This window comes from Natator depressus, chromosome 4, assembly GCF_965152275.1.
Source record: "Natator depressus isolate rNatDep1 chromosome 4, rNatDep2.hap1, whole genome shotgun sequence".
NCBI classification, from domain to species: Eukaryota; Metazoa; Chordata; order Testudines; family Cheloniidae; genus Natator; species Natator depressus.
Window position 1 is genome coordinate 130,792,436 of NC_134237.1, and position 27,443 is coordinate 130,819,878.

At 42.4% G+C, this 27,443-nt stretch overlaps 1 protein-coding gene across 2 annotated transcripts in view; it reads right to left on the reverse strand.

Annotated features, from left to right (window-relative positions):
• Positions 1-374: 374 nt before the first annotated feature.
• The window catches only part of CTNNA2 (catenin alpha 2), a 775,311-nt gene continuing 748,242 nt past the window's right edge, over positions 375-27,443 (reverse strand). The window contains exon 20 of one of the 2 annotated variants that reach the window (XM_074951902.1): positions 375-1,460. In XM_074951902.1, the coding sequence (XP_074808003.1) occupies positions 1,173-1,460 (288 nt within the window). In that variant the 3' untranslated portion in view covers positions 375-1,172. The remainder of the gene's footprint in view (positions 1,461-27,443) is intronic. The other variant, XM_074951903.1, reaches the window with a different exon arrangement.

The window sequence follows — 27,443 nt, forward strand, 5'->3', positions numbered from 1 at the left end:
GCTTCGGGGTGAAAGCCATCAGATATTTTCTGCCACATTATATGAAAGAATCTGTTTGGGGAAATTGTTTTGTTGCTGTTCTGTACAATTGATAGGAAGGTATTCAACTGAAGAATCACTGAATTTTATCTCACATACATGCTCCATGCTGGGATTTGACACCCCTCTCCTTCCTTGTTGTGAGAAAGTGAGTACACAATACACTACTTTGTCTCCCCCACCCCCAAAATGCACGCAGAAATGCAAAATAAATTGATTTCCATCCAAAGGCCATGGTGAATGATATCTGTGCATTAAAAGACAGAAGTCATACCCAGGACTCCAAGGTTAAATGAGTTTATTGAGATTTAGTGGTTACAATGGTATATTAGATACCTGTAATCTGAGCTACACCTACATATTTGCCTCTAAATTCTCACATAATCAATTTCTCTGTCTCTAAGCATTCCACCACCAAGTCTTCTATTTCTAACAATAATATAATAATAATAATAATCATATAAAAGGCAATGTCAATCACCATATTTGTGCTTCATACTTCACCATAAAGAATTCAGTTGGCAAAAAGTAAAACTTTTTCCATATTAATGGGATTAATTGAAACATGAGCATAGTCATAACCACTACTAGAATATAAAGAATAAAATATGGATTAAAAGAAGCATTTTAAAAATGGATTAGTTTTTATCCTTGTTCAAAATTCACATACTATGATGAAGATGACTTAAATGTTAAATTGTTTAATTATTGGGCCACACATTTAAGCATATTGGCTAGTACATTTTTGCACTGTAACAGAAGCAATACGAGCTTTATGGTCTACCATTACACTTCCAGGTTTTTTCAATTAAATATACCTGCCAACTTAATGTTTCTTGCATGCATAAAGTTTTGCTTTTCAGTTTATTATTTACCCCCACAGTTGAGGTGCAAATTCTTTGGCCAATTTTATGCTATAGTTTAAAAAAGTAAGTTTGGGATAACTCCATGTAACATCAGAATAGAATGGTCTGCATTCCTGGGTTGCAGATTGTTAATTACTTTAATGGAGCCTCAGGACGCATGCAAATTGACACTTCTTCATTTGTTTTTTCCCCCATGCCAGACGCATACAAGTCGGCAGGTATGCATACAAAAAGGAATATAAAACCCTCCTGGTAAAGCCTACTGTTTTAGAAGGAATCCATAGCTTTAAATTCACTTAAAGCCTGTACTGGGGAAATGTGTTTCTTCTGGGAACCTCTTCTCACTCGTGTCTGATATTCTTCTGGCTTTTCTCTCTTTACTAAGGGTTTCTTCTCAGGGGCCTTCATCTTCCAAGATACAACAGGTGAGTTCACTGCAGCTGTACCATAGACCTTCTGATATTTCGTAGAAGCCACATATGATGCTTTCACCGTAAGGACCACAGCGTTCATCAGATTTTTAGCTGCCTGGATGAGGGACGTAGCGCTGTCCAGCTGTGGATAGAAAAGAGAATGAAATATGAACTCACCTCCAGAAGGATTTGATATATACTCTCAGATCTGATTAGATTTTCTTGCAGAAGGCCAGCAGAATATTATACAAAAAGAACAATCTCTGTACAGGATACACCCAGGTTTGTAGCACAGCTGTCCCAGGAACAGCCCACCAGTAATGTGCACTGAATCGGACTGCCAGCTACAGAGAAGCTGTGTGATACTTTACATTAACTTTACAAACAGCTCAAAAGAAAAAAAGTTGTTTTTCTTGTGTGTGTGAGGGGTTCGATTACATAAATTCTTCTCAAAAGTGATGTCTCACCAAACTTCTGACAATGTAGGGCTAGTCTATACTAGAAGTGCTGAGGCTGCACCAGTGCAACTGTGCCACTCTAGCACGTCTGCTGAAGATGCTCTATGTCGACAGGAGGGAGCTTTCCCATCGGCAGAATAAAACCACCTCCACGAGAGGCAGTAGCTATATTGGCGGGAGAAGCTCTCCCGACGACTGAGCACTTTCCACATCAGTGCTTAGGTCAGTGTAACTTACGTTGCTCAGGGAGTGACTTGCCATACCCCTGAGCAATCTAAGTTATACCGACATAAGTGGTAGTCTGTACAAGCCCTTACTTTTAACTGTGAGGGACAGCCAAACAGGTCAGGTGGGATTTCCCCAAACTCTCAGCTTTAGCCTAACTGCTCCCATTAAGTCAGTGTAAAACACCAATTGTTGTCATTGGGAGAGTTAAGCTAATGCTAAGCCCTTTGGGGAATCCCACCTGAATAGTTTAGAAAAGGTTGTGAAACCCTCAAGAAGCAGAAAAGACAAAGTAGCTGAGCGTAGATTTCACAATTATATGAGTAGGTAAAACAATGGTTTCACAATTATACATGTGTAAAACTATGCAAACTCTCACCCAGGTATTCGCAAAAAGAAAAGGAGTACTTGTGGCACCTTAGAGACTAACCAATTTATTTGAGCATAAGCTTTCATGAGCTACAACTCTGAAACCCAGGTATTATTGACTCGGTGTGTTATACTTATCACTGCCTGCATTTTCCTCCAAAGGACCTTGATTTTGCAAACTATCCCTATTCATCAAAGCCCTTATGCATATGCTTAATGCTAAGCATGTGCTTAAGTCCCATTAATGCAATAGGACCTAAACATGTGCTTAACTTTAAAGCAATGCGACTTCAAGTCAACAGGATTTAATCATATGCTTAAATAAGTATGTGATTAAGGGCCAGATTTTTTCAAGGTATTAAGACTGCTCCTGGGGTTTTGGAGGGCAGATTTGGGGTTTTAGACATAGATAGGTACCTAGTGGAATTTTGGAGCTAGGTATCCAGACGCTTTTGAAAAATCCCACAAGAAGCTACATGAAAATGTAGATCAGTGGTGGGCAACCTGAGGCCCATGGGCCGCATACAGCCCGTCAGGATAATCCGCTGGCGGGCCGCAAGAAAGTTTGTTTACATTGACTGTCTGTAGGCAGAGCTGCCCGCAGCTCCCAGTGGCTGTGGTTCGCCGTTCCCAGCCAATGGGAGCTGCGGGAAGTGGCACGGGCCGCAGGGACATGCTGGCTGCCGCTTCCCACAGCTCCCATTGGCTGGGAACAGGGAACTGCGGCCACTGGGAGCTGCGGGCGGCCGTAGCTGCAGACCGTCAATGTAAACAAACTGTAGCACGGCCCACCAGTGGATTACCCTAATAGGCCGCATGAGGCCTGCAGGCTGCTCACCACTGATGTTGATCCTCAAACTCCTAACTGACAACCCTGTAAGTGCCCCAAATTCCTAGGAACCTACATTTCTGCCAGTAAAATCCTCATGGTGCCTACATTTCTGGCCATGCGTGTGCACATTGCCATCTCCTGACACTGCTGACACCATCTAAGCCACAGGGGGATTACAAACTAGGCTTTCTCCCCTGCTTATTTTACCTGCGGGGCCTGATCTGGTAAGCGTGCTCTGAGAATGCCTTAGAGCACACGTACTGGATCCAATCTCCATGCAAAATGCACCCCAGAGGAGGTTTACCCAACAGCTCACTCAACCAGGATGTTGAAGACCTAGGTTCAAATCCCCACTCGGCCTGATGTAGGGCAGGGACTTGAACCAGCATCACTCAGCATTTTCCCCAACCACTGGGCTATGAAGGATCCTGGGGCAGGTCTCAATCTCCTGGGGAGGCTGCTCCACTTTGTGTAAGTAAATAATTACTCACTGGGCCAGAGAGACAATGAGAACGACTCTGTAGCCTGGTAGTTTTTGTAAGAAAGGGCTCACTTAGTTTATATGGCTAACTCTAGAAGAAGGTTCACCGCTGTGAATTCTGAGCAGATTGAGGAGCCTCGCTCCCTTTGAGGGGCAGAGCTTAAGCCACACCCACCTCCTCAACATTTCCTGCTGGCTCACTTAGATGGCTCCCCACAAAGATTGTTGGCTTTTGTGGCTCCCCTCTTGTAGATCCCTAACTCTCTGTGTACCTTGTATAGGGAGCCAGGGCACCTGATTTGGGGCTGAAGATTTCACCAGGTGGCAGGGCACCTGAAATTAGGCACTGAGCTTAAGTCCCCCTTGTAGATCTAGCCCCAGGCCCCTACCTGCATCTTTAAGTGCTTATAAATCTTTGAAAATCTGGCCCTAAGGCCCAGAGCCACAAAGGTATTAAGGCGCCTAACTCCCATTGAGTTCAATCAATAGGAATTAGATGCCAAAATACTTTTGAGGATCTGGACCTAAGTGATTTGCTAAACTGGGGCTCAAGTTACCATGTTCATGTAGTTCTTTGAAAAACATTGCAAAAGGGGGGTTAGTTCCTTGTTATTAAACCAACCAGGTCCTCATTGCAACAGGTTTAATTTTCTGCTAAAATAACAGTGTTTTCAGGCTTGTTGGGACTATGTCAGATGAGACGACTTACCATAGCGCTGCTTCCATCCCACTCTACTTTCCCAGCCAATTTCACAGTCGTTCTAATGAGCCCCTTCCCTTCCTAGTTCCCTCCGGCCTCAGCTTTGGGTGATGCATTTTCATCTTTCACAACAATTTACATGTATGTTTAAAAAAGGCAAAATACACACAAAGGCAACATCAAACATATAATGTGCAGAATACATGGACACTATGAAAACACTTTGTGTTACTCAATATAAGCAAGGATGTTGCCCTAATCAACATGCTCAAAATATAACCAGAAAGAAACCCGCTCCTCCAAGAATAGAAATGGGGAAGGAGGAATGGGCAGCGTAGAAGTATTATTAACAATGTTCCAGAGGCCTGGAGGATGTGTGTGAGAGAGCAAGTGAATTCACAAAGCAGAAGGAAGCAGAGGAATCCCTCACTGTCAGCAATGAGTCGCACTCTGCAGCTTCTCCGTGGAGACGGAGACACAAGGATTCCACCATCCCTGCTCCGCACAAAAATGGAGGCTCCAAAATCCAGCGAGATGACATCTCTACAGCACCCAGATTTTTAAAATGCAGTGGGAGTGATTTACATATAAAAAAACCCAGCAGTGTGCTCTTCACCAGCACTCTATTTCAAGACCTTTTGCACTCCGCATCTGTAACAGAAAATGTTCACGGCACTGTTTACTTTGTATTCCTCCTTGTCAATGGGTATTTCACTGCCTCATTCCTACATTTGTGCCATCCCCTGAGATTACTACCTTGGGTGGAATAGTGATTGGCTCTGTGATGAGTTGGACTGGCCCCGCACTGGGAATGAGAGGGTCAACCCTTCCCTGCTGGTAGAGGAAGCCATGCCCCTGAGGCTCTGCTGGGCATGCTCCAACAGAAAGTCCAGTATAAAAGCCTGCAGAGCTGCTCAGTCAGGGCTGGTGGCTGAGGAAGGAGGACACGCAGCGGAGGCTTCAGCCCAGGAGCAATGGTGACTCGTACAAGAGGGAACTGAGGGGCCAAGAAGTGGGACCAGAGACCGGCAGCTGTGGGAACCCCAGGGAGCACCAGGGGCTGAGGAACCTTGAAGACCCTGATGCCACAGGGAATGCTACATTTGGAGAACTGGTAGGAAGTGACCCAGGAATGGAAAGGGAGTGGTATCTCCCACCACTCTGAGGGCAGTGTGTTGCAGTAGGATTCCCCGCTGACCCGGGGAGGATCACGCCGTAAATGACAGAGCCCTGGGTTGGAGCCCAGGCTCCCCTACCGGGGGTCCCCCACCCTTTTTGTGATGACATATTCACCAACCCCTCTCTTACCTCAAAGGAGATAGATGAACTCCGGCCGCTGGGCTGCACTATCCTATGAGGGGAAGAGGACTTAGAGGGACTCTAGCCCTCGGGCCACACTGCTTTAGGAGCGCACTATAGAGACTCCAGCCGCTAGGCTGTGCTATCCCACCAGGGGAAGAAGATTTAGAGGGACTCTGGCCATTGGGCCATACAGCCCTGACTACCAGGGAGGTTGTAGAACCGGCGTAGAAGCCACGAGGTGGGGTTAACCTCCTTCCCCCCCACTCCCCGACGCCCTGGAATCAAAGGGGTTGACAAGGTACAAAACCCGGCCCAGGCTCTTACAACTTGTCATGCTTCATTCCTACACTTTCTTGCTCCTTTCCCTCTCTCTGGCTGCAATGACTTTTGGTTCAGTGTGCTTCCTTTTGTGCCACCATTTGTTGCTGATGAGCCCTAGCAGTCACAAGCAGATTTGTAGCACCTGATCTGAGGTCTTTCACTGCCTCTGCTAGGCCATTAAATCAAAGCTGAAGCCAGTGGTTTGCCACTGGAAGGGCAAAACATAATGACTGAGCTTTCATCAAAATCGTGCTGATGGAGACTAGCTAACATAACATAAGGACATAAGAACATAAGGATGGCCATACTGGGTCTCACCAAAGGTCCATCTAGCCCATTACCCTGTCTTCCGACAGTGGCCAATACCACATGCCCCAGAGGGAATGAACAGAACAGGTAGTCACCAAGTGATCCATCCCCTGTCGCCCATTCCCAGCTTCTGGCAAACAGAGGCTAATGACACCATCCCTGTCCATGCTGGCTAATAGCCATTGATGGACCTATCCTCCATGAATTGATCTAGTTCTTTTCTGAACCATGTTATAGTCTTGGCCTTCACAACATCCTCTGGCAAGGAGTTCCACAGGTTGACTGTGAGTTGTGTGAAAAAATACATCCTTTTGTTTGTTTTAAAACTACTGCCTCCTAATTTAATTTGGTGGCCCCTAGTTCTTGTGTTATGAGAAGGAGTAAATAACACTTCCTTATTTACTTTCTCGACTAGTCATGATTTTATAGACCTCAATCATGTCCCCTCTTAGTCGTCTAAGTCAGGAGTATTTCCTTTGTAATCAATCAATGTGGGACAGCCACAGTACTTTGCGCTCCTATGAACTCCTTTCAGCTGCATATTTCAAAGAGCCTGACAAACGTTAATTTTCATGACAAAACTTTGAGGAGGGAATGATTATAGGCATTTTCGAGATGGTGCGAACTAAAGCACAGAACCATTAAGGGAAGCATTTTCAAAACTTCAAAAGCGAGGCACCTAAATCCATATTTACAGCCTGACCTTACAAGCACTTACCCCATTCCGTTAAGCACGAGGTAATTCCACGAGGGCCAATGGGCCTATTCACGTGCTTAGAGGTAAGCATGTGTATAAGTGTGCGAGGACCGGGGCCTTAGGGTACGTCCACACCGCAAAAAACCAACAAAAAACCCCCCCAAACAAACCCGTGGCAGCGAGTCTCAGAGCCCAGTTCAACTGACTCAGACCCACAGGGCTCACATTATGGGGCTAAAAATAGTAGTTTGGTATACAGTCCAGCTCAGGCCGAAGCTGGGACTCTGAAACCCAGTGTTGGGGGTGGGTCTCAGAGCCTGGGCGGGAACCTCTACATTACTATTTTTAGCTCCTATCGGGTGCCCAAGTCAGATTCTGAGACTCACTGCTGCAGGGTTTGTTTTTGCAGTGTAGATGTGCCCCAGGATACCTAAAAAAGTGGCCTGATTTTCAGAGATGCTAAGCACACCTGCAGCTTCCACTGATGTCTCCCATTGTCCAGCACCTCAGAAAAGCATCTCACTTATTTTTGTGCCTCTTTAATCACCTGTCCCTCCTTTTCAACCCATTATTACAGCAGATAAAGGGCGGCTTATCTTCACCAGTACTAATCTAAGGATGAGTTCTAGACACCCCATCATTGGTCTTAGTATTCATTTACATTCTAATATGCCTCCACGCTCTGAAAGCTTATGAGAGACATAAAAAGCCCCTACCATTATTAGGCCCTGGGTGTCCACCAAATCTGCTCATAAGTATCCCCCATATCCAATTTGGCCACCTAAGTGAGTTCCTTATTGCCTTCAGGTCCTGGCCTGTAGTTTAGTTCAGCAGAGAAGAATTAATCTGAATGAGCATCACTTCAATTCACTTTTTAGGCCTTGCTGTGCCACTGTGGTACTTCAGTTTTAAGCTGGCCTGTTGAAATCAGGAGGGTTACACTGGCACAGAGCGGATGCAATAGCGAATCAGGACCTTGATGTATTAATTTCCTACAAAATCTGGGCACAGAAACACACACACTTTCCCAAATATGTAATGCTGATAACTGAAAAGGGGAAATTAACGTTGAAAATAAAAGCAACAGCAGGATATTATTGTGCAGACACAGAAAGCAAACACCACTCCCTAGCAATGGAAAGGAAATTATTCATGTGATGATACCCTTCGTGATAATAGCTAACACAGTCTTTTTGACAAGCTATGCAAGTGATATATTTTCAAGAGTTCTGATACTTGGATCACTTTTTGCTTTCATTTAGGGAAAAAGCCCTCGAAGTCATAAAAGAGAAATGTAGGCGATTGCGCCATAAAACTTCAACAGCAAAGAAGGGTGGGGAAAGAATCACAATTCTTAAAGAAACTTGGAATCATTCCGCTGGAGCCTGGTCATTCATTCAGGTTAAAACAGCCATCTACCCAAGAGGAGGCACAAATCATTCGGAAAAAAGACTTTGCTACAAGCTAACTTTGCAATTAATGAATGCAAGGTTAGAGAACTGGAGCAGCAGAGCCTATTACCTGCCAAGAAGATAATTTCAGGTGTAAAAAAACTGCATAAGGTTTTCAGGGATGTGTGATCAGCTTCTACGCTGTGCTACATTTCCCCTGAAATAGAGGCAGAATTTTCCAGCATCTTGTGGCAATAAGGATATTTTGCTTCTTTTACAGGCACACCATAATCAGAAGTGTCTGAATAACAAAAAGCAATAGCTACAAAACTAAAGTGGGGGGAGGAAGACTGCTCGTGTTTTCCTCAACAATATTTAAACGTAGAATAATTTTCCCTCTTCCTTTTATTACATCCTTAATGTGGGGGAAAATGATGACTCAGTTTTAAAAGGAAGAGCATTTTCTTTCCAGCAGTCACCCAATGATTTAGAGAAGGAGAGAGAGTGGAGCTAGCAGAAGGGAGGGAACCCTGATCTTTCACAATTCAATGTGCTTTTTTCAATGCAATGTTCATCTTTTTCTCCCTTTGGTGAGAAAGTGGTGTCACTGAAATAGGAAAAGAAAAAAGTTACAGAATAGTTGGATACATTGGATGTATTCAAGTCAGCAGGTCCAGAAGATATTTATGCTAGGGTACATAAGGAACTACCTGAATCAATCTTCAAACCATTAGCAATCTTCTTAAAGAACTCATGGAGGACTGGCGAGGTACCAGGAGTCTGGAGAAAGGCAAACATCATGCCTATCTTTAAAAAGGAAACAAAGAGGATCTGGGGAATTTTAGATCAGTCAGCTTACCTTCAATACCTGGAAAGATACTGGAACAAATTATTAAAAATCAGTGTGTAAACATCTACGGGATTAAAGGGTAAAAAGTAATAGGCAAAATGGATTGGGGAAAAACAAATCATATCAAACCAATCTAATTTCCTTCTTTGACAGGGTTACTGTTCTAATGGATAGGGTGGAAGCAGTAGACATAATATATCTTGGCTTTAGTAAGGCTTTTGATGAACTCCTACATAACATTCTCATAAACCAAATTGGGAAATGTGGTCTAGATGAAATTACTATAGATGTGTGCATAACTGGTTGAAAGACCATAATCAAAGAGTAATTAGCAATGGTTCACTGTCAAATTGAGAAGACGTATCTAGTAGAATCCAGCAGGGGTCTATCATAAGTCTGGTGCTATTCAGTATTTTCATTAATGACTTGCATAATGAAATGAACAGTCTGCTCATAAAATCAGCAGATGACACTAAGCTGGGAGAGGTTGCAAGCACTTTGGAGGACAGGATTCAAATTCAAAATAACCTCAACAAATTGGAGAATTGGTCTGAAATCAACAAGATGAAATTCAATAAAGACAAGTCCAAAGTACTACAGTTTGGAATTAAAAAACCCAACTGCTTAAATACAGAATGGGGAATAACTGGGTAGGCACTAGTACTGCTGGGGGTGGGGTGCACAGTGGATCACATATTGAATATGAGCCAAAAATGTAATGTAGTTGTTAAAAAGGCGAATATAATTCTGGGGTGTATTAACAGGAGAGTCGTACACAAGAGGCAACTGTCCCGCTCTACTTGGCACTGGTGAGGCCTCAGCCGCAGGACTGTGTCCAGTTTTGGATGCCACACTTTAAGAAAGATGTGGAAAAATTGGACAGCGTCTAGAGGAGAGCAACAAAAGTGATAAAAGGTTAAAAAAAACCTGACCTATGAGCAAAGGTTAAAAAAGAAAACTGGGCATGTTTTGTCTTGAGAAAAGAAGACTGAGGAGGGGGACCTGAAAAAAGTCTTCAAAAATGTCATGGGCTTCTACAAAGAGGACTGTGACCAATTGTTCTCCATGGCCACTGAAGATAGGACAAGAAGTAATTGTCTTAATTTGAAGCAAGGGAGATTTAAGTTTGACACAATGTCAAATTTTCTGACTATAAGGATAGTTCTATACTGGAACAGGCTTCCAAGGGAGGTTGTGGAATTCCCATCACTGAAGGTTTTTTAAGAACAGCTTAGACAAACATCTGTCAGGGATTATATAGGTTTACTTGATGCTGTGTTAGATCCCCTCCAGCCTTACATTTCTAAGGTTCTATGAAAATATTTGTCTGAGGAACTCTCCCAAATATTAGTGTTGATTTTTAATAGGTCTTGGATAACTGGGGAATTTGCAGAGGACTGAAAGAAAACTAATGTAGTACCAATATTTTAAAAGGGTAAATGGGATGACCCGAGGAATTATAGACCTGTCAGCCTGCTCCCAATCCTGGGTAAAGTAATGAAATGACTGATATGGGACTTGATTAAAAAGAATTAAAGGCGGGTAATATAATTAATGACAATCAACATGGGATTATGGAAAATAAATCTTTCCAAACTAACTTGATATAATTTTTAGATGAGATTACAATTTTATTTGATAAAGATAATAGTATTGATGTACACCTAGACTTCTGCATGGCATATAACTTGGTTCTACACAACAGTTTGATTAAGAAAAGAGAACAATACAAAACCAAAAAGGTGAATTTAAATGGTTCAAAACTGTTTTGATAGATCTCAAAATATAATGGTAAACTGGGAATCATCACTGAGTGGGTATGTTTGAAATGGGGTCCCGGAGGCATTTGTTCTTGGTCTTACACTATTTAATATTAGTATCAATGACCTGGAAAGAAACATAAAATCATTACTGATAAAGTGTTCAGATGAAACAAATAATAATGAAGAGCACAGGTCACTGATACATAGTGATCTGGATTGCTTAACATGCTGATACAAGTAAACAAAGTGAGTTTCAATAAAGTCAAATGTCAGGTCATATGTTTAGGAACAAAGAATATAGGCCATGCCTACAGCGTGGGGGGACTCTATCCCAGAAAGTCGTGACTTTGAAAAAGACTTGATGGATATTCAGCTAAACATGATCTTCCTGAAGGATGCTGTGGCTAAAAGGTCTAATGCAATGCTTGGATGTATAAATAGGGATATATTGAAGAAGAGTAGAGAGGTAATATCTCCATGTTCAGCATTGGTGTGACCATCACTGCAATACTGAGTCCAGTTCTCGTGTCCAAAATTCAAGAAGGATGTTGATAAACTGGAGAAGATTAACAGAAGATCCTCAAGAATAATTAAAGCACTGGAACATATGCCTTGCAGTGAAAGACTCAAAGTGCTCAGTCTGTTTATCTTAAGAAAGAGAAGGTTAAGTAAAGGGTTACTTGATCACAGTCTGTACATACCTAAGTAGATAACAGAAATTTGATAATAAAGGGCTCTTCAACCAAGCAGACAAAGGTATAACAAGATACAATGGCCAGAAGTTGAAACTAGACAAATTCAGTCTCATAATGAAATGTAAATTTCAACAGTGAGAGTAATTAACCATTGGAATGACTTGGTAAGGCTTGTGGTTGATTCTCCATTACTGGAAACGTTTAAATCAAGGATGGATGTTTTTCAAAAAGATATGTTCAACCACAGCTACTAGACTTGAAGCAGGAATTAATACAGGAAAGTCCTGTAGCCTGTCTTACGCAAGAGCTCAGACTAGAGTATGACAGTGGTCCCTTCAGGCTTTAAAATTTATGAATTAATTTTTACTACTAGTACTAATGGCTATTGTTAGTCTGATTGGCTTTATCAGGTTAGTTTGTGGTTGTTGTTGTTTTTAATTATTCTTATCCTTGGTTATCATATATTACAACAGCACCTAAAGCCATTGGAATGGGCACTGAACAGCAGTGTAAGGGCTAGATTGAGATTTGGATTACATAACTGTGCAGGACCCTCTTACACCCCTACTCGGGCTAACAGGACCTAGGTGCCGAGAAATAAGCAGTGCTATGCATCTGCTTTCTTCCTCCTTGGACCAAGTAGCAAGAAAGAAGTGTGAAATGGATAGAAGCTTGGATCCATTCCACCCATTGTTGTACTGTAGTAGTACTGGCCAATGAGCTTCTGGTACAGGCCAGCAGTGAAGTAGTATCCCCTGGGAGCCAAGAGGAAACAAGGGAGGAATTGCAAAAAGAAAAGGAATACTTGTGGCACCTTAGAGACTAACCAATTTATTTGAGCATAAGCTTTCGTGAGCTACAGCTCAGAAAGGTGTATGAGAAATAATGCCTCCTAGAGCTACTGCTGTGGCAGTTCACCTTCTGCAACAGCCCTTGCTCAGAGCTATGTCTTAAGGCAAAGGGCAAGTCTACACTACAAAATTAAGTTGACCTAAGTGACTTAAACATACAGCTACCGAAGTAACTGAAGTTTTACATATCCACACTATGCTCCTTGTGTAGGTGGTGTGTGTCCTTACCAGAAGAAGTATTGTGGGATGGTTTCTGAAAGGAGGCAACTATCAACGTAAGCAACACAATGTCTACATTGACACTGCGTCAATCTAACTACATCAACTTAAGTACTACACCTCTCATGGAGGTGGAGTTATTAAGTCAGTGTAGTGGGTGATTTAGATCAGTGGGAGATAAATTTTAGTGTAGATGCTTACAAGTTAGGTTGAGGTAAGGCCGCTTACGTTGACCTAAACTCTGTGGCGTAGACCAGGCCAAAATCTAGTCCTATATAAATAAATGTATAATTTTCTCACAATTATAGTAATGCCACCTGACATTTCTGTAGTGCTTTCCATTGCAAAGCATTTTACAGTTTTACAAGTGTGTATTAATGACAACCAATAGACGAATCACTACACCCAGGACTCAAATGCAGCCATCTCTGGGTTGTTTAACAGTAACACTACACAGTAGGCTAAGGTCCCAATCCACCAACTAATATAAGCACATGAGGAATTCCACTGAAGTCAATGTAATAAAGTGCTTTGCTGGATCTGGGGCTAGGACCTGAAGAAAAGTAAAATCCATTAATCAGTTGAAAGTACATGGCAATGTGTTGTAGCTAAGGAAAATGCTATTATCCAAACTGGAACGTGGGCATGACACTGATGTTAAAAAGGTTTCATGGTTAGCTAGAGAAAACAAAGTATATTCCCCCTTTTCTTGATATTTTCCCATTGGACTGCAATTAACTTACTCCTCTTGACATGTTGACGTTTTAACTCATTTAGGTGGGTACCTGTGTTTCATAACTTGCCAATTCACTGATTACTTCTTGTCATTTGCATTGTTTCAATTATAGGTAGGTAAACCATAGGGACTCCCAAGCAGACTTAGTTATACTGAACACATTCTGCATCCTTAGCACGGTTTTTCATACCATCTCCCTCATCATAATGGGAAACAGACAAATGTACCAAGAATTATGGGTAGCTCCTCCATATAACATGAATCATTGCCATTTTGAGGAGAGACTTATATTGAAGTTGGTTGGTTACCAGTTTCATTATGACAATATCCAAAACTATAAGTAGTGTTCTAATAAAAGAAGACACACACAGAGGCAAACACACACGATATAGAGACCGGGAGGATGCATTTGTATTGCTGAATAAATCACTTTGACCAATATTAATTGCCAAAAAAAAGAAAAAGAAAAAAATATATCCCATTTTATTTTCTTTGTATAAAAAGGTCTATTTAATATAAATAGGTATTTAATTTGTGAAAACAAAATATCTAAAGATAAATATAATAGAAGATATTCACTGAACTGAGCTATATTTTAAATCACATTTAATAGCTAAATGAAGAGATAGTCCTAGAAGAAGTAATAAATATTATTCTATCTATAATAATAGGTTATAATACATAATTTTAATTAAATTAATTTTAAATCAAACCGGTTGACCCATAACTCCTGATGGTTAAAGGTTGCCATGTGAATAATCCTAAAAGTTAACAAAAATGTATGCACCAGCCCTAAAAAACCTTTCACTTTGCTTTTACACTCTGCAACTACCCAGAGATAAAGATTACCTGACTGAAAAAAATCAGGAAAAATCTTTATATCACAGTGAAACCTATTTTAAGTAAGCAGATATGAATCCAGCCCCAAATGGTCATCCAGTAGAAAAGGTCTTAAACCCTAATGGTAGTGAACTAGAAAGTTTGAAGATATTTCAACGTGTTAATTTAAGATGGGGTTTGTGTGTGGACGTAATCGCTAGTTCACGTTTCACTGTTATGCTACTTGCACACTGCATACCACATGCAGCAGCATGTAGGGTATGTTTAGCTACACTCCACAATCAAAAGCAGGCTGTGTCCACAGTGCAGCATGTAGCTACATGTGTTAGTGAAAGGCTCTGGCAGGGTCAAGGCAGTGGGGAAAGGCTCAGCAGCAGGGAACTGCCAGAGCCTGTTCCCACTGCCTCCCCACTATCAAGGTCCTTCCCTGTTGCTGGAGTCTTTCATTGCAGCGGCAAAAGGCCCGGGCACCTCCTTGCTGTTGGAATCTTATCCTGCTGCAGGGAGTTGTCAGAGCTTTTCCCTGCCACAGGGAGCTGCCAGAGCCTTTGCCGTTGCTTCCACACTGCTGGAGTCTTTCCCCAGTGTTGGATCTTTTCACTGCTGTGAGGAAAGACTCCAGCAGTGAATAGGCAGAGGGACACTACACTGCTAAAAACAGCAGTGTCAGCAGGGAAGGCACTGCTTGGGCAAGTAGAGAGCCATGTAAGGTATATGCCTGGGTGCATACCCACAAGATCCAGGTGTGTCTTTGCTCATCTAAGAACTCCCTCCCCGTCTACACTGATATTTGTACCCGTGCTCGGGGGGAATGTCGCGTATGTACTCCACATGCCACTGAAAGGAGTGTGCAGTGTAGATGTGCCTCTAATGTAATCGAGTTTAAGGCCACAAGGGATCACCAGATCATCTAGTCTGACCTCCTGTATATCACAGACAACTAATACCACGGCCACACTGACCCCAGTGAAATCTCTTTCTGATTTTACTTACACTGATGCATGGCCCTGATTCAGCAAAGTACTTAAGCACATTGCTAACTTTAACTTCAAAGCAGACTACTCACTCACTTCAGCTTAGGTATGTGCTTAAGTACCTTGCTGAATCAAGGCCTAAATCCAGAGTACCTACGATGGATTTTGAGTAACTTACTCCAGGTCTGCACTGCAGACTTCTGTTGGCACAGTTATGTTGGTCATGGGAGTGAAGAGGTACGATCCCTGACCCATGTAGTTGTGCCGATGGAGGTCCCTAGTTTAGACACAGCTCTATCAGCAAAGCTGAACTTTTACCAGTAACAGTTTGTTTCACTTGTTGTGGGAGGTTTAATTACATGAGTACAAAGTGCAGTTTTGCTGGTATAACTGCGTCCATATTAGGAGCACTTTGCTGGTAGTGTTTTTTCTTGCCTTCACCTTGTCCTGTTAGTTGGGGTCAGCAGCTCTTGTTCAGGTCCAAGCACTCCTGTTGACTGCTTTTGTCCAAGCTGACACCAACTTTCTTCATGTCCTGCTTCGGCATCTCGAACCACCTTTTTCTGATTCTTCCTCCTGGTCTTTGTCCCGTGACTACTAGATCTGATACTCTCTGACCAACACACCACATGTCTTGTTGTCTCACATGACCCAACCATCTTAGTAGATACTCTCTCCGCTTTTCCATGATGGGGGCCACATGCATGATAACTCATACCATTTCATTGTGTGACCCCATCCATCAACTCTTGTCTTCCTAGTGTTAACCTAAGCATTCTCATTTTGGCAGTATGAAGTAATTGTTCTTCTCTCATTCATCCACTAACTTTCTGACCCATATGTCATGGCCAGTCTAATTATGGTCTTATATACTTTGCTCTTTAGCTTACTTGCCATATTCTTCTTGCAGAGAACTCCTGTCAACTACCTCCTTTTCCACCAAGTGCTCTTCATGTGACCCCTAACATCTGCTCCATGGTCCTCGCATGGCTCAACACTGAACTGAGGTATTTAAATTGTTGCACAGACTTTAACTCTATACCATCTAATTATACTGACTTCTCATTGTCCCTCTCAATAAAGCACTGCGTGTATTCCGTCTTTTGTTGGTTGATTCATAAACCATTTTCTTTTCACGCAGCCCTCCACTATAATGGTATTGCTATACCAAGTTTTAAAAAAGCACCTTAGTGGTATCACTGTATCAGTAAAATGTTCTTAGTGTAGATATGGCCTTACCTCAGAGTTTGGCCCATATATTCTAGCACTGAACAATATACTGGGCCAGATCCTTAGTTGGAGTAATTCAGTGTGGCTCAATGGAGTTAGGACACTTTACGGCAGCTTGGCTTGATTAGATCAGCTACACCATGCCCCTGGCAGTGCAGGATTGGTCCCTATTGCACATTTTTCTAGAATTATAGACTCTAGAGTAAGGAAGGCCTGTTGTTGTAGCACAAAGGATCAGATTTATGTGCTTTAGCAGTCATCCATTAGCAGTAATTCCACTCCAGCTGAAATTTTGGAAATTGCTTTATCAAAATACCATTCTTATGTCAATGGCTGATATTCCAAATTGTCAGCATTTATCCTATGAATGAGGCATGATGAGAGCATAAATTTTAACACTCGAAATGAAAATATGGAACACAAGCCAAATGGAAGCCACTGAGTTTTTAATGTTGTCCAGCTATAGCTATGTAAGTATTATTATTATTGGCTTCTTTCCATCCTGATAGGAACTGAATGTTAAGAAACAGTACTTTGTTCCACGCATCTGTCATAAATCTCACAGGAAGCAGGGATATAGATCCTTGTATTATTGGTTCAATAGTCTTAAAGCAATGGGGGGAAAAAATCTGACATTTCCAACTAGCTAGAGTGGTGTGGGAGGCAGTGAAACTGGACATATGGATGAGGGTTCTATTTGGGATACAGTGTTTCTTTATCTGAGTATAACAGGGTGTAGCAGGGCCCCACTTGGTCCTGCCTCTTCTCTGCTCTAAAAACCGCTCCAAGACCTTCTGCCTCAGCAGTCACCAGTGCAGTTTATTTACATCATGCCATCCCACCACCTTCTCACCAGGCACAGCTTGGGGCTTCCAGCCTTGAGGACTTCTTAGCCTCCGGACCCAGAAGGGCAGAGCTGCTCCCTTCCCCTTCTCCTTCCCCTTCCCTTGCTTCCTCCTTTCTGTCTGCCTCCCTTAGCTTCCTTCCTCTGCGGCTTTTATACTGCCCCAGGCTAATTAGGCTGGCAGCTGTTTCCCCTTTGCCAATCAGGTGCAGATTTCTCTAGCCAGCTCCAATTTACCTCCCTTAATTGGAGCAGGGGTGACAGAGGGCTGGCTCAGGAGTTCCTGCACAACACCCTGTCACATCGAGTGTAACTATAATAGAAACTTTGTGTTAGACATCTGCATTAAATACAGCAAACGAGTAGCTCACACATCAGAAAACTACAAAGCCATTTATTTAAATGTAATGAATTAATATTATCCAGATATCGCAAAACACTTCAACTCTCTTTGCAAAGGCATCAGATTTCATGTAAAATCTAACGTTACAACAATAAAATCCTCCAAACCATTCTGCCATCTCAGCTGGATCTTTTAGTGTCTGTGGATGGATAACAGACACAGTCCCAGCCACATCTGGTTTGAGGCAAAGACCTAATCACAGTGTGGAGGAGAGGATGAAGGTCCCATCACAAAAATAAAATAAGATTACATCTCCTACTGTGGTTGAGTCAAACAATACTTTGGAGAAGGCACAAGATCCCAACCTATCACAGAAGATACATTGTCAGCATGGATACTAAAGCGCACAGAATAAGAAGTCTCTTGAGAATCCACTGATCCAACAAGAAGTCAGTTAGGTAAAAATTCAGGTGAGTGATCTGCATATAATCAGAACTTCATAAAACTTTTTATGCTCTGATTCACAAGCAGGACAGATACACACAAATCAGTCCATCTTTGATTCTGGACATCTCCTGAACCTGAGATCGTATGTAAAACCCACAGCCAGGTCTCTCTCTTCACTAACCCTCCCTGAATCTGAGTACCCATTTATGTCAGATGCATGAAAGAAAGTGCAGGCTTTCATATTCAGTTGCTATTACATCTATAAGAGGCCGATATAGGGTAGCGTGTCAATACCATTGATTTGTCTCCTCCTGGTTTGAATTTTGTATTGTATGCCTTTTGTGAGAAGGTTTAAAGATGTAACAAATATATCTAGATTTTTTTTTATATATTTCACTTTTTCCAAGTTAATTTAATACTCCTGTAAAGGTGTTAGATTGCCAACCCTGGAGACCAGTCTCCCCTTATTTATCCAGAGAACAGGAACAGCAACTAGAGAGACAGTGCATGTTTTTCCTTACTGTCTTACCTGGAGAGACTTGGAATAGACTCATGTTGATTGGTTATTGCACAATCAACACCAATAGAGTAACTATCAGACACAAAGTGAACCATACAATCATAGAATAACAGAGTTGGAAGGGACCTCTGGAGGCCATCTAGTCCAACCCCCTGCCCAGAGCAGGACCAATCCCAACTAAATCATCCCAGACAGGGCTTTGTCAAGCCTGACCTTAAAAACTTCTAAGGAAGGAGATTCCACCACCTCCCTAGGTAACGCATTCCAGTGTTTCACCACCCTCCTAGTGAAATTTTTTTTCCTAATATCCAACCTAAACCTCCCCCACTGCAACTTGAGACCATTACTCCTTGTCCTGTCATCTGCTACCACTGAGAATAGTCTAGATCCATCCTCTTTGGATCCACCTTTCAGGTAGTTAAAAGCAGCTATCAAATCCCCCCTCATTCTTCTCTTCCGTAGACTAAACAATCCCAGTTCCCTCAGCCTCTCCTCATAAGTCATGTGTTCCAGACCCCTAATCATTTTTGTTGCCCTTCGCTGGACTCTCTCCAATTTTTCCACATCCTTCTTGTAGTGTGGGGCCCAAAACTGGACACAGTACTCCAGATGAGGCCTCACTAATGTCGAATAGAGGGGAACGATCACATCCCTCGATCTGCTGGCAATGCCCCTACTTATACACCCCAAAATGCCATTGGCCTTCTTGGCAACAAGGGCACACTGTCGACTCATATCCAGCTTCTCGTCCACTGTCACCCCTAGGTCCTTCTCTGTAGAACTGCTGCAAAGCCATTCGGTCCCTAGTCTGTAGCGGTGCATGGGATTCTTCTGTCCTAAGTGCAGGACTCTGCACTTGTCCTTGTTGAACCTCATCAGATTTCTTTTGGCCCAATCCTCCAATTTGCCTAGGTCCCTCTGTATCCTATCCCTACACTCCAGCATATCTACCACTCCTCCCAGTTTAGTGTCATCTGCAAACTTGCTGAGGGTGCAATCCACACTATCCTCCAGATCATTAATGAAGATATTGAACAAAACCGGCCCCAGGACCGACCCTTGGGGCACTCCGCTAGATACCGGCTGCCAACTAGACATGGAGCCATTGATCACTACCCGTTGAGCCCGACAATCTAGCCAAATTTCTACCCACCTTGTACTGCATCCATCCAGCCCATACTTCTTTAACTTGCTGACATGAATACTGTGGGAGACCATGTCAAAAGCTTTGCTAAAGTCGAGGAATAACACGTCCACTGCTTTCCCTTCATCCACAGAGCCAGTTATCTCATCATAGAAGGCAATTAGATTAGTCAGGCATGACTTTCCCTTGGTGAATCCATGCTGACTGTTCCTGATCACTTTCCTCTCCTCTAAGTGCTTCAGAATTGATTCCTTGAGGACCTGCTCCATGATTTTTCCGGGGACTGAGGTGAGGCTGACCGGCCTGTAGTTCCCAGGATCATCCTTCTTCCCTTTTTTAAAGATGGGCACTACATTAGCCTTTTTCCAATCTTCTGGGACTTCCCCCGATCGCCATGAGTTTTCAAAGATAATGGCCAACGGCTCTGCAATCACATCCGCCAAATCCTTTAGCACTCTCAGATGCAACGCATCCGGCCCCATGGACTTGTGTACGTCCAGTTTTTCTAAATAGTCCCGAACCACTTCTTCCTTCACAGAGGGCTGGCCACCTCTTCCCCATGCTGTGCTGCCCAGTGCAGTAATCTGGGAGCTGACCTTGTTCGTGAAGACAGAGGTAAAGAAAGCATTGAGTACATTAGCTTTTTCCACATCCTCTGTCACTAGGTTTCAGAGTAACAGCCGTGTTAGCCTGTATTCGCAAAAAGAAAAGGAGTACTTGTGGCACCTTAGAGACTAACCAATTCCCTCATTTAGTAAGGGGCCCCCACTTTCCTTGGCTTTCTTCTTATTGCCAACATACTTGAAGAAACCCTTCTTGTTACTCTTAACATCCCTCGCTAGCTGCAACTCCAAGTGTGATTTAGCCTTCCTGATTCCATTCCTACATGCCCGAGCAATATTTATATAAAAAGAAAAGGAGTACTTGTGGCACCTTAGAGACTAACCAATTTATTTGAGCATGAGCTTTCGTAAGCTACAGCTCACTTCATTGGATGCATACTGTGGAAACTGCAGAAGACATTATATACACAGAGACCATGAAACAATACCTCCTCCCACCCCACTCTCCTGCTGGTAATAGCTTATCTAAAGTGATCATCAAGTTGGGCCATTTCCTGCACAAATCCAGGTTTTCTCACCCTCCGCCCCCCCCCCCCCCACACACACACAAACTCACTCTCCTGCTGGTAATAGCCCATCCAAAGTGACCACTCTCTTTACAATGTGTATGATAATCAAGGTGGGCCATTTCCAGCACAAATCCAGGTTTTCTTACCCCTCCACCCCCCTCCAAAACCACACACACAAACTCACTCTCCTGCTGGTAATAGCTTATCCAAAGTGACCACTCTCCTCACAATGTGTATGAAAATCAAGGTGGGCCATTTCCAGCACAAATCCAGGTTTTCTCCCCCCCCCCCCCAAAAAAAAAAACAAAAAACAAACAAAAAAAAACCTCACACACACAAACTCACTCTCCTGCTGGTAATAGCTTATCCAAAGTGACCACTCTCCCTACAATGTGCATGATAATCAAGGTGGGCCATTTCCAGCACAAATCCAGGTTTTCTCACCCCCTCCCCACACACACACACAAACTCACTCTCCTGTTGGTAATAGCTCATCCAAACTGACCACTCTCCTTACAATGTGTATGATAATCAAGGTGGGCCATTTCCAGCATAAATCCAGGGTTTAACAAGAACGTCTGGGGGGGGGGGGGTAGGAAAAAACAAGGGGAAATAGGCTACTTTGCATAATGACTTAGCCACTCCCAGTCTCTATTTAAGCCTAAATTAATAGTATCCAATTTGCAAATGAATTCCAATTCAGCAGTTTCTCGCTGGACTCTGGATTTGAAGTTTTTTTGTTGTAAGATAGTGACCTTCATGTCTGTGATTGCGTGACCAGAGAGATTGAAGTGTTCTCCGACTGGTTTATGAATGTTATAATTCTTGACATCTGATTTGTGTCCATTTATTCTTTTACGTAGAGACTGTCCAGTTTGACCAATGTACATGGCAGAGGGGCATTGCTGGCACATGATGGCATATGTCACATTGGTGGATGTGCAGGTGAACGAGCCTCTGATAGTGTGGCTGATATTATTAGGCCCTGTGATGGTGTCCCCTGAATAGATATGTGGGCACAGTTGGCAACGGGCTTTGTTGCAAGGATAGGTTCCTGGGTTAGTGGTTCTGTTGTGTGGTATGTGGTTGTTGGTGAGTATTTGCTTCAGGTTGGGGGGCTGTCTGTAGGCAAGGACTGGCCTGTCTCCCAAGATTTGTGAGAGTGTTGGGTCATCCTTCAGGATAGGTTGTAGATCCTTAATAATGCGTTGGAGGGGTTTTAGTTGGGGGCTAAAGGTGACGGCTAGTGGCGTTCTGTTATTTTCTTTGTTAGGCCTGTCCTGTAGTAGGTGACTTCTGGGAACTCTTCTGGCTCTATCAATCTGTTTCTTCACTTCCGCAGGTCGGTATTGGAAGAAACAGTATTGGATGAGCTATTACCAGCAGGAGAGTGAGTTTGTGTGTGTATGGGGGTGGGGGGGTGAGAAAACCTGGATTTGTGCTGGAAATGGCCCACCTTGATTTTCATACACATTGTGAGGAGAGTGGTCACTTTGGATAAGCTATTACCAGCAGGAGAGTGAGTTTGTGTGTGTGGTTTTGGAGGGGGGTGGAGGGGTAAGAAAACCTGGATTTGTGCTGGAAATGGCCCACCTTGATTATCATACACATTGTAAAGAGAGTGGTCACTTTGGATGGGCTATTACCAGCAGGAGAGTGAGTTTGTGTGTGTGGGGGGGGGGGGGGGGCGGAGGGTGAGAAAACCTGGATTTGTGCAGGAAATGGCCCAACTTGATGATCACTTTAGATACGCTATTACCAGCAGGAGAGTGGGGTGGGAGGAGGTATTGTTTCATGGTCTCTGTGTATATAATGTCTTCTGCAGTTTCCACAGTATGCATCCGATGAAGTGAGCTGTAGCTCACGAAAGCTCATGCTCAAATAAATTGGTTAGTCTCTAAGGTGCCACAAGTACTCCTTTTCTTTTTGTGAATACAGACTAACACGGCTGTTACTCTGAAACCAATATTTATATACTTATCCCTGGTCAATTGTCCAATCTTCCACTTCTTGTAAGCCTCTTTTTTGTGTTTAAGATCAGCAAGGATTTTACTGTTAAGCCAAGCTGGTCGCCTGCCATATTTACTATTCTTTCTACACTTTGGGATTGTTTGTCCCTGTAACCTCAATAAGGATTCTTTAAAATACAGCCAGCTCTCCTGAACTCCTTTCCCCCTCATGTTATTCTCCCAGGAGATCCTGCCCATCAGTTCCCGAAGGGAGTCAAAGTCTGCTTTTCTGAAGTCCAGGGTCCATATTCTGCTGCTTTCCTTTCTTCCTTGTGTCAGGATCCTGAACTCGACCATCTCATGGTCACTGCCTCCCAGGTTTCCATCCACTTTTGCTTCCCCTGCTAATTCCTCCCAGTTTGTGAGCAGCAGGTCAAGAAGAGCTCTGCCCCTAGTTGGTTCCTCCAGCACTTGCACCAGGAAATTGTCCCCTACAGTTTCCAAAAACTTCCTGGATTTTCTGTGCACCACTGTATTCCTCTCCTAGCAGATATCAGGATGATTGAAGTCGCCCAATGGACTTGAAGTGCAATGGACTTTCGGTCCAATGGCATCAATAAAGCACATAGACTAGAACATTTATTTTCATAAGACTGCGTTAGCCACAGCTGTTCCTCATGATTTTGTCAGTGTGATCAAACAGCACAATGTGGCATTTCAATCTATATTGCTAAAAAAAAGTGTGACTGTCCAACTTTTCCATTTGTAAGACTGTCAGAACCTCTGTGTATGTGTTATCTTTCTGTCTTCATCTGAGATGATATCTCACATTCCAAGGCAAATTGGTTCCTAACTAAATTCAGATGCCTGCAATTGCCTTTGCCCAGGTCAGCATAAGAAGAGTTTGAGGATGACTTTGCTGGCATACATGGTTTTCCTCAGGGGAGCTTACCAAAACCATCAATCATATTCAGTCCTGAAATAAATAGGATGTAATAGCGTTGCTGAATGGCAGATATTGGCAGGACAACAGTTCTTCTATCCTGGCATGGTGTTTCATTGCTTGCCAACTAATATTTTGCATCTTGTATAAAAAAGATAACATAGGGCTTAAACTCACAAGTGCTGAACGCTTGTGAGATGTTGAGTTCCCTCCATTTTCACTGAAGTCAGTGAGAGCATCCAGGGCCTGATCCAAGACCCAATCAATGGAAAGATTTCTTTTGATTTCGGTGAGCTCACTCTTGCAGGTCTGAGCCCATAGCAAAAGGAAGAAGGAAAAGAAGTCCTGACCACATGAAATATGATCACATAGATAGTAGAGTATCTATATTCCAGTTGATACGATAGTCTGTCAGCTAGCAAATGCATAACTCAATTTTTCAGCAGAGGCTTAGCCATGTTACAGATTATGTGAAGATTCTCGTCAATCACCGAATACATTATTTGTGAATATAAAGAGGTGCATTACTATAGATACTATTGGCCATTTTACGCCTTAAAAGAAGCAGTTTGGAATTTCTGGATACTTTGTAAATAAATTAAAACACAAACAAATGAGTTAAAAATTCAGTAGAGATTCCAAGAAAGAACAAAAAACAAGGGAAAGTAAAATGAGCCAAACCCCTCTCATTCTATTCACAAGAGAAGTCTTGTGCATGTCAAAGTTTGGTGGCCTCAGTAGGATTACCCAGACGAGTAAAATAAGAAGGATTAAGCCCAATTTAGACAACAAAGATACTTTTTCATCACTTATGTCAATTCTGCAAATGTTTATACATCTGAGTAACTTTACCGATAGGAGTAGTCCTATTGAGCTCAATGTCAGAGTTACACACATAAAGTGTTTGCAGGACTAGGATTTAAGTGAATAATGATCCATTTGGCCAACTTTTAGAATGTGCAATGGAGGTCATTCAAGAAAAGTGCTAGAGGACAATAATCACACATTTGGCATTGACAGATATTTAACAATTCATCAGATTTGGCTGGTCCAACACCATTTCCTTTAGCAATTACATGTTATGTTACTGAGTTACATTAGGAAATTATAACTCATTTGGTCAAAGTTTTATTTTGAGCTTCAGAATCTTGGAAGGAACTTTACTCTGACAACAAATGCAAAGGTACTTACAATGCAGTCTGAATAATTCACATGCTTTAAGATTTTTTGTACTAAATATCCTTGGGACACTCGTTTCTATGTCCATGCAGAATAATGCAACCTTCCCTCCAATCCTTCTCTCCAATTTATAATTGACCTAGAAATGTTACACAGCTAATCTCAGCCTCTACTTTAAAATGGAAAAATAAAAGGAAGCCCCTTAACCTTTTCCTTTGTGAAGACAACCCTGGTGTATTCTATAGATTTGGGGTTATTTATGGTTCTCTGTACAGTTGCCTAGAGCTAGTATTTGGTACCTGTGAAAACCATGGCCACGTGTCCCTTTATTTTGTGGAGGATCCATGATTTTTTCATGACTATGGGGGCAGAGTTGCATGAGATGCTACCAAAGACAGCCTTCTCAGCTGTCTGAATCTGAGCCACTTCCTCTGCTCTGAATCTCTTTCGATGTCTGGCCTCAAAAAGGAATAACTAATGAGCATGATAAAGACAGTGTGGTCCAGTGGCCTAGGCATGGAATCAAGAAGAAGTGCATCCTAAATCTGACTCTAATGTGGGCTTCTTCTGTGGCCTTGGTCAATACACTTAGATGTAAAATGCCTGTTATATATGGGTAAATCCATTTTTGGATGCCTAAGCTGACGGTCTAATTTTTGAGAGCTACTGAGCACCCAATTCAGTCAGTGAATGCTGAGGGTGCTTAGCACTTCTGAAAAAATCAGTTCCTTGTTGTCTCCAATTAAACAGGCCAAGAATTATGGTGAACAGCATGGGTGGATACTTTTGAAATTGTTGTCCTTAAGCTCTCTGTCTTATTTTTCCAAACTGCCAAATGAAGATAATTACTTACCCCATGGGGGTGTTGTGATTATTAATTAGTTGATATTTGTAAAATGCTACAGAAGTGTTAAAACTCACCAAGACCTAGAGGCTCCAAGACCCCTGGTTTATTTAAATCAATGTTCTTTGCAAAACATTGTAAAACTTTTGCCTTGACTTTGGTACGAGATGGGCTCCATTTCTCCAACAGCCCCATCTCATCCCAAAACTCATATTTTTTCATGTACAATCCAAGGCTATTAAGCATGTTACTGAGAACATGGCAGGTGTTGGCTCTAAATGTTCAACCTTGCTTTCTGAAGCAGATTGATACCTCTTATACTCTGAATTTTCTTTGTCAGCAACATTCCCAGTGTAATCAACAGAGCAGCTAATATTTAGTGATGGGTTTCTACGAATCCAAGTTGCTATCCTGGATATCTGTGCTAATGGTATTGGTAAATGATGGCCATAACTCAGAAGTGATTTCTAATTTTACTGGAGAATACTGGGGTGATTCTGGTGCCACTGCTAATGAGCTTCCAGCAGTGATACAACCAGGTTTATGATGGAAATGGTCGACTAAGTAACAATGGCAATGACAGTAAAAGATGAAGTGTTTATAACTCAAAAGATATACAATCTTCAGAATTTGTGGTCAACTGGGATGCTTTATACAGTACAAGTGCTGCATCCTTTCAGAGCTGGTGTCCTCCATCCAACCCCCACCCACTAGTTCTTGTTGTTTTGATCTTTTTTTGCCAGGGAGAGTGCAGACTGGGAACTGGTGAGACCTGGATAGGGAAGGTAGGTGTCTCAACAATTATCTGAGGACCTAATGGTTTAAAGCACAACTGGGAGTCATGACTCCATGGCTTTCTTTCTGCCCATTACTTGCTATGATGGCATTGTTCAAGCCATTCACCCTCCCTGTGGCTCCTATATTCTCATTTGTAAAACAAATAGAATAAATATAAATAACAACAATAAATAATAATAATAATATTTGTTTCCACCATGGGTTTTGTGAGGCTACATTGTTTGCAAAGTCGTTTGAGATACTCAAATGAGATACATTGTGAAAATGCACAGTAGCATTATTAGTTATTATGGCGAGTCTGGCAGATGACTGATTGACTAATGCCTTTGAGAGAGGATTCTCCTACAGACAAAAAGTCTAGGGTATTAAGGTGGTCATGGTCTCCTTCCTGGTTCCTCTGACCACTGGCGTTTAGTCAGCTATGGTTTAACATTTCACCGGTGGTTCAAGTGACTACAGGACAAGGTTTAAAAGAATTGTGATTTAAACCAACATGAAGGGTTCCCTGACTGCTATGGGTCTGACTCTCTTTTCAGTGAAACAGGGATAAATCAAGAGTAAGACATTTGATGTCGATGGAGTTATACCACTGTAAAGGAATTACAAATGAGGGCAGAATGATGATCTGCCAGCTGACAGTTTTTGAAGAGATGGAACATTTCACAATTTCACAACTCCTCCCTCACTCCCAAGATCATAAATGGAAAAGGAGGAGATAACAGTCATTTCTAGCCAAGAT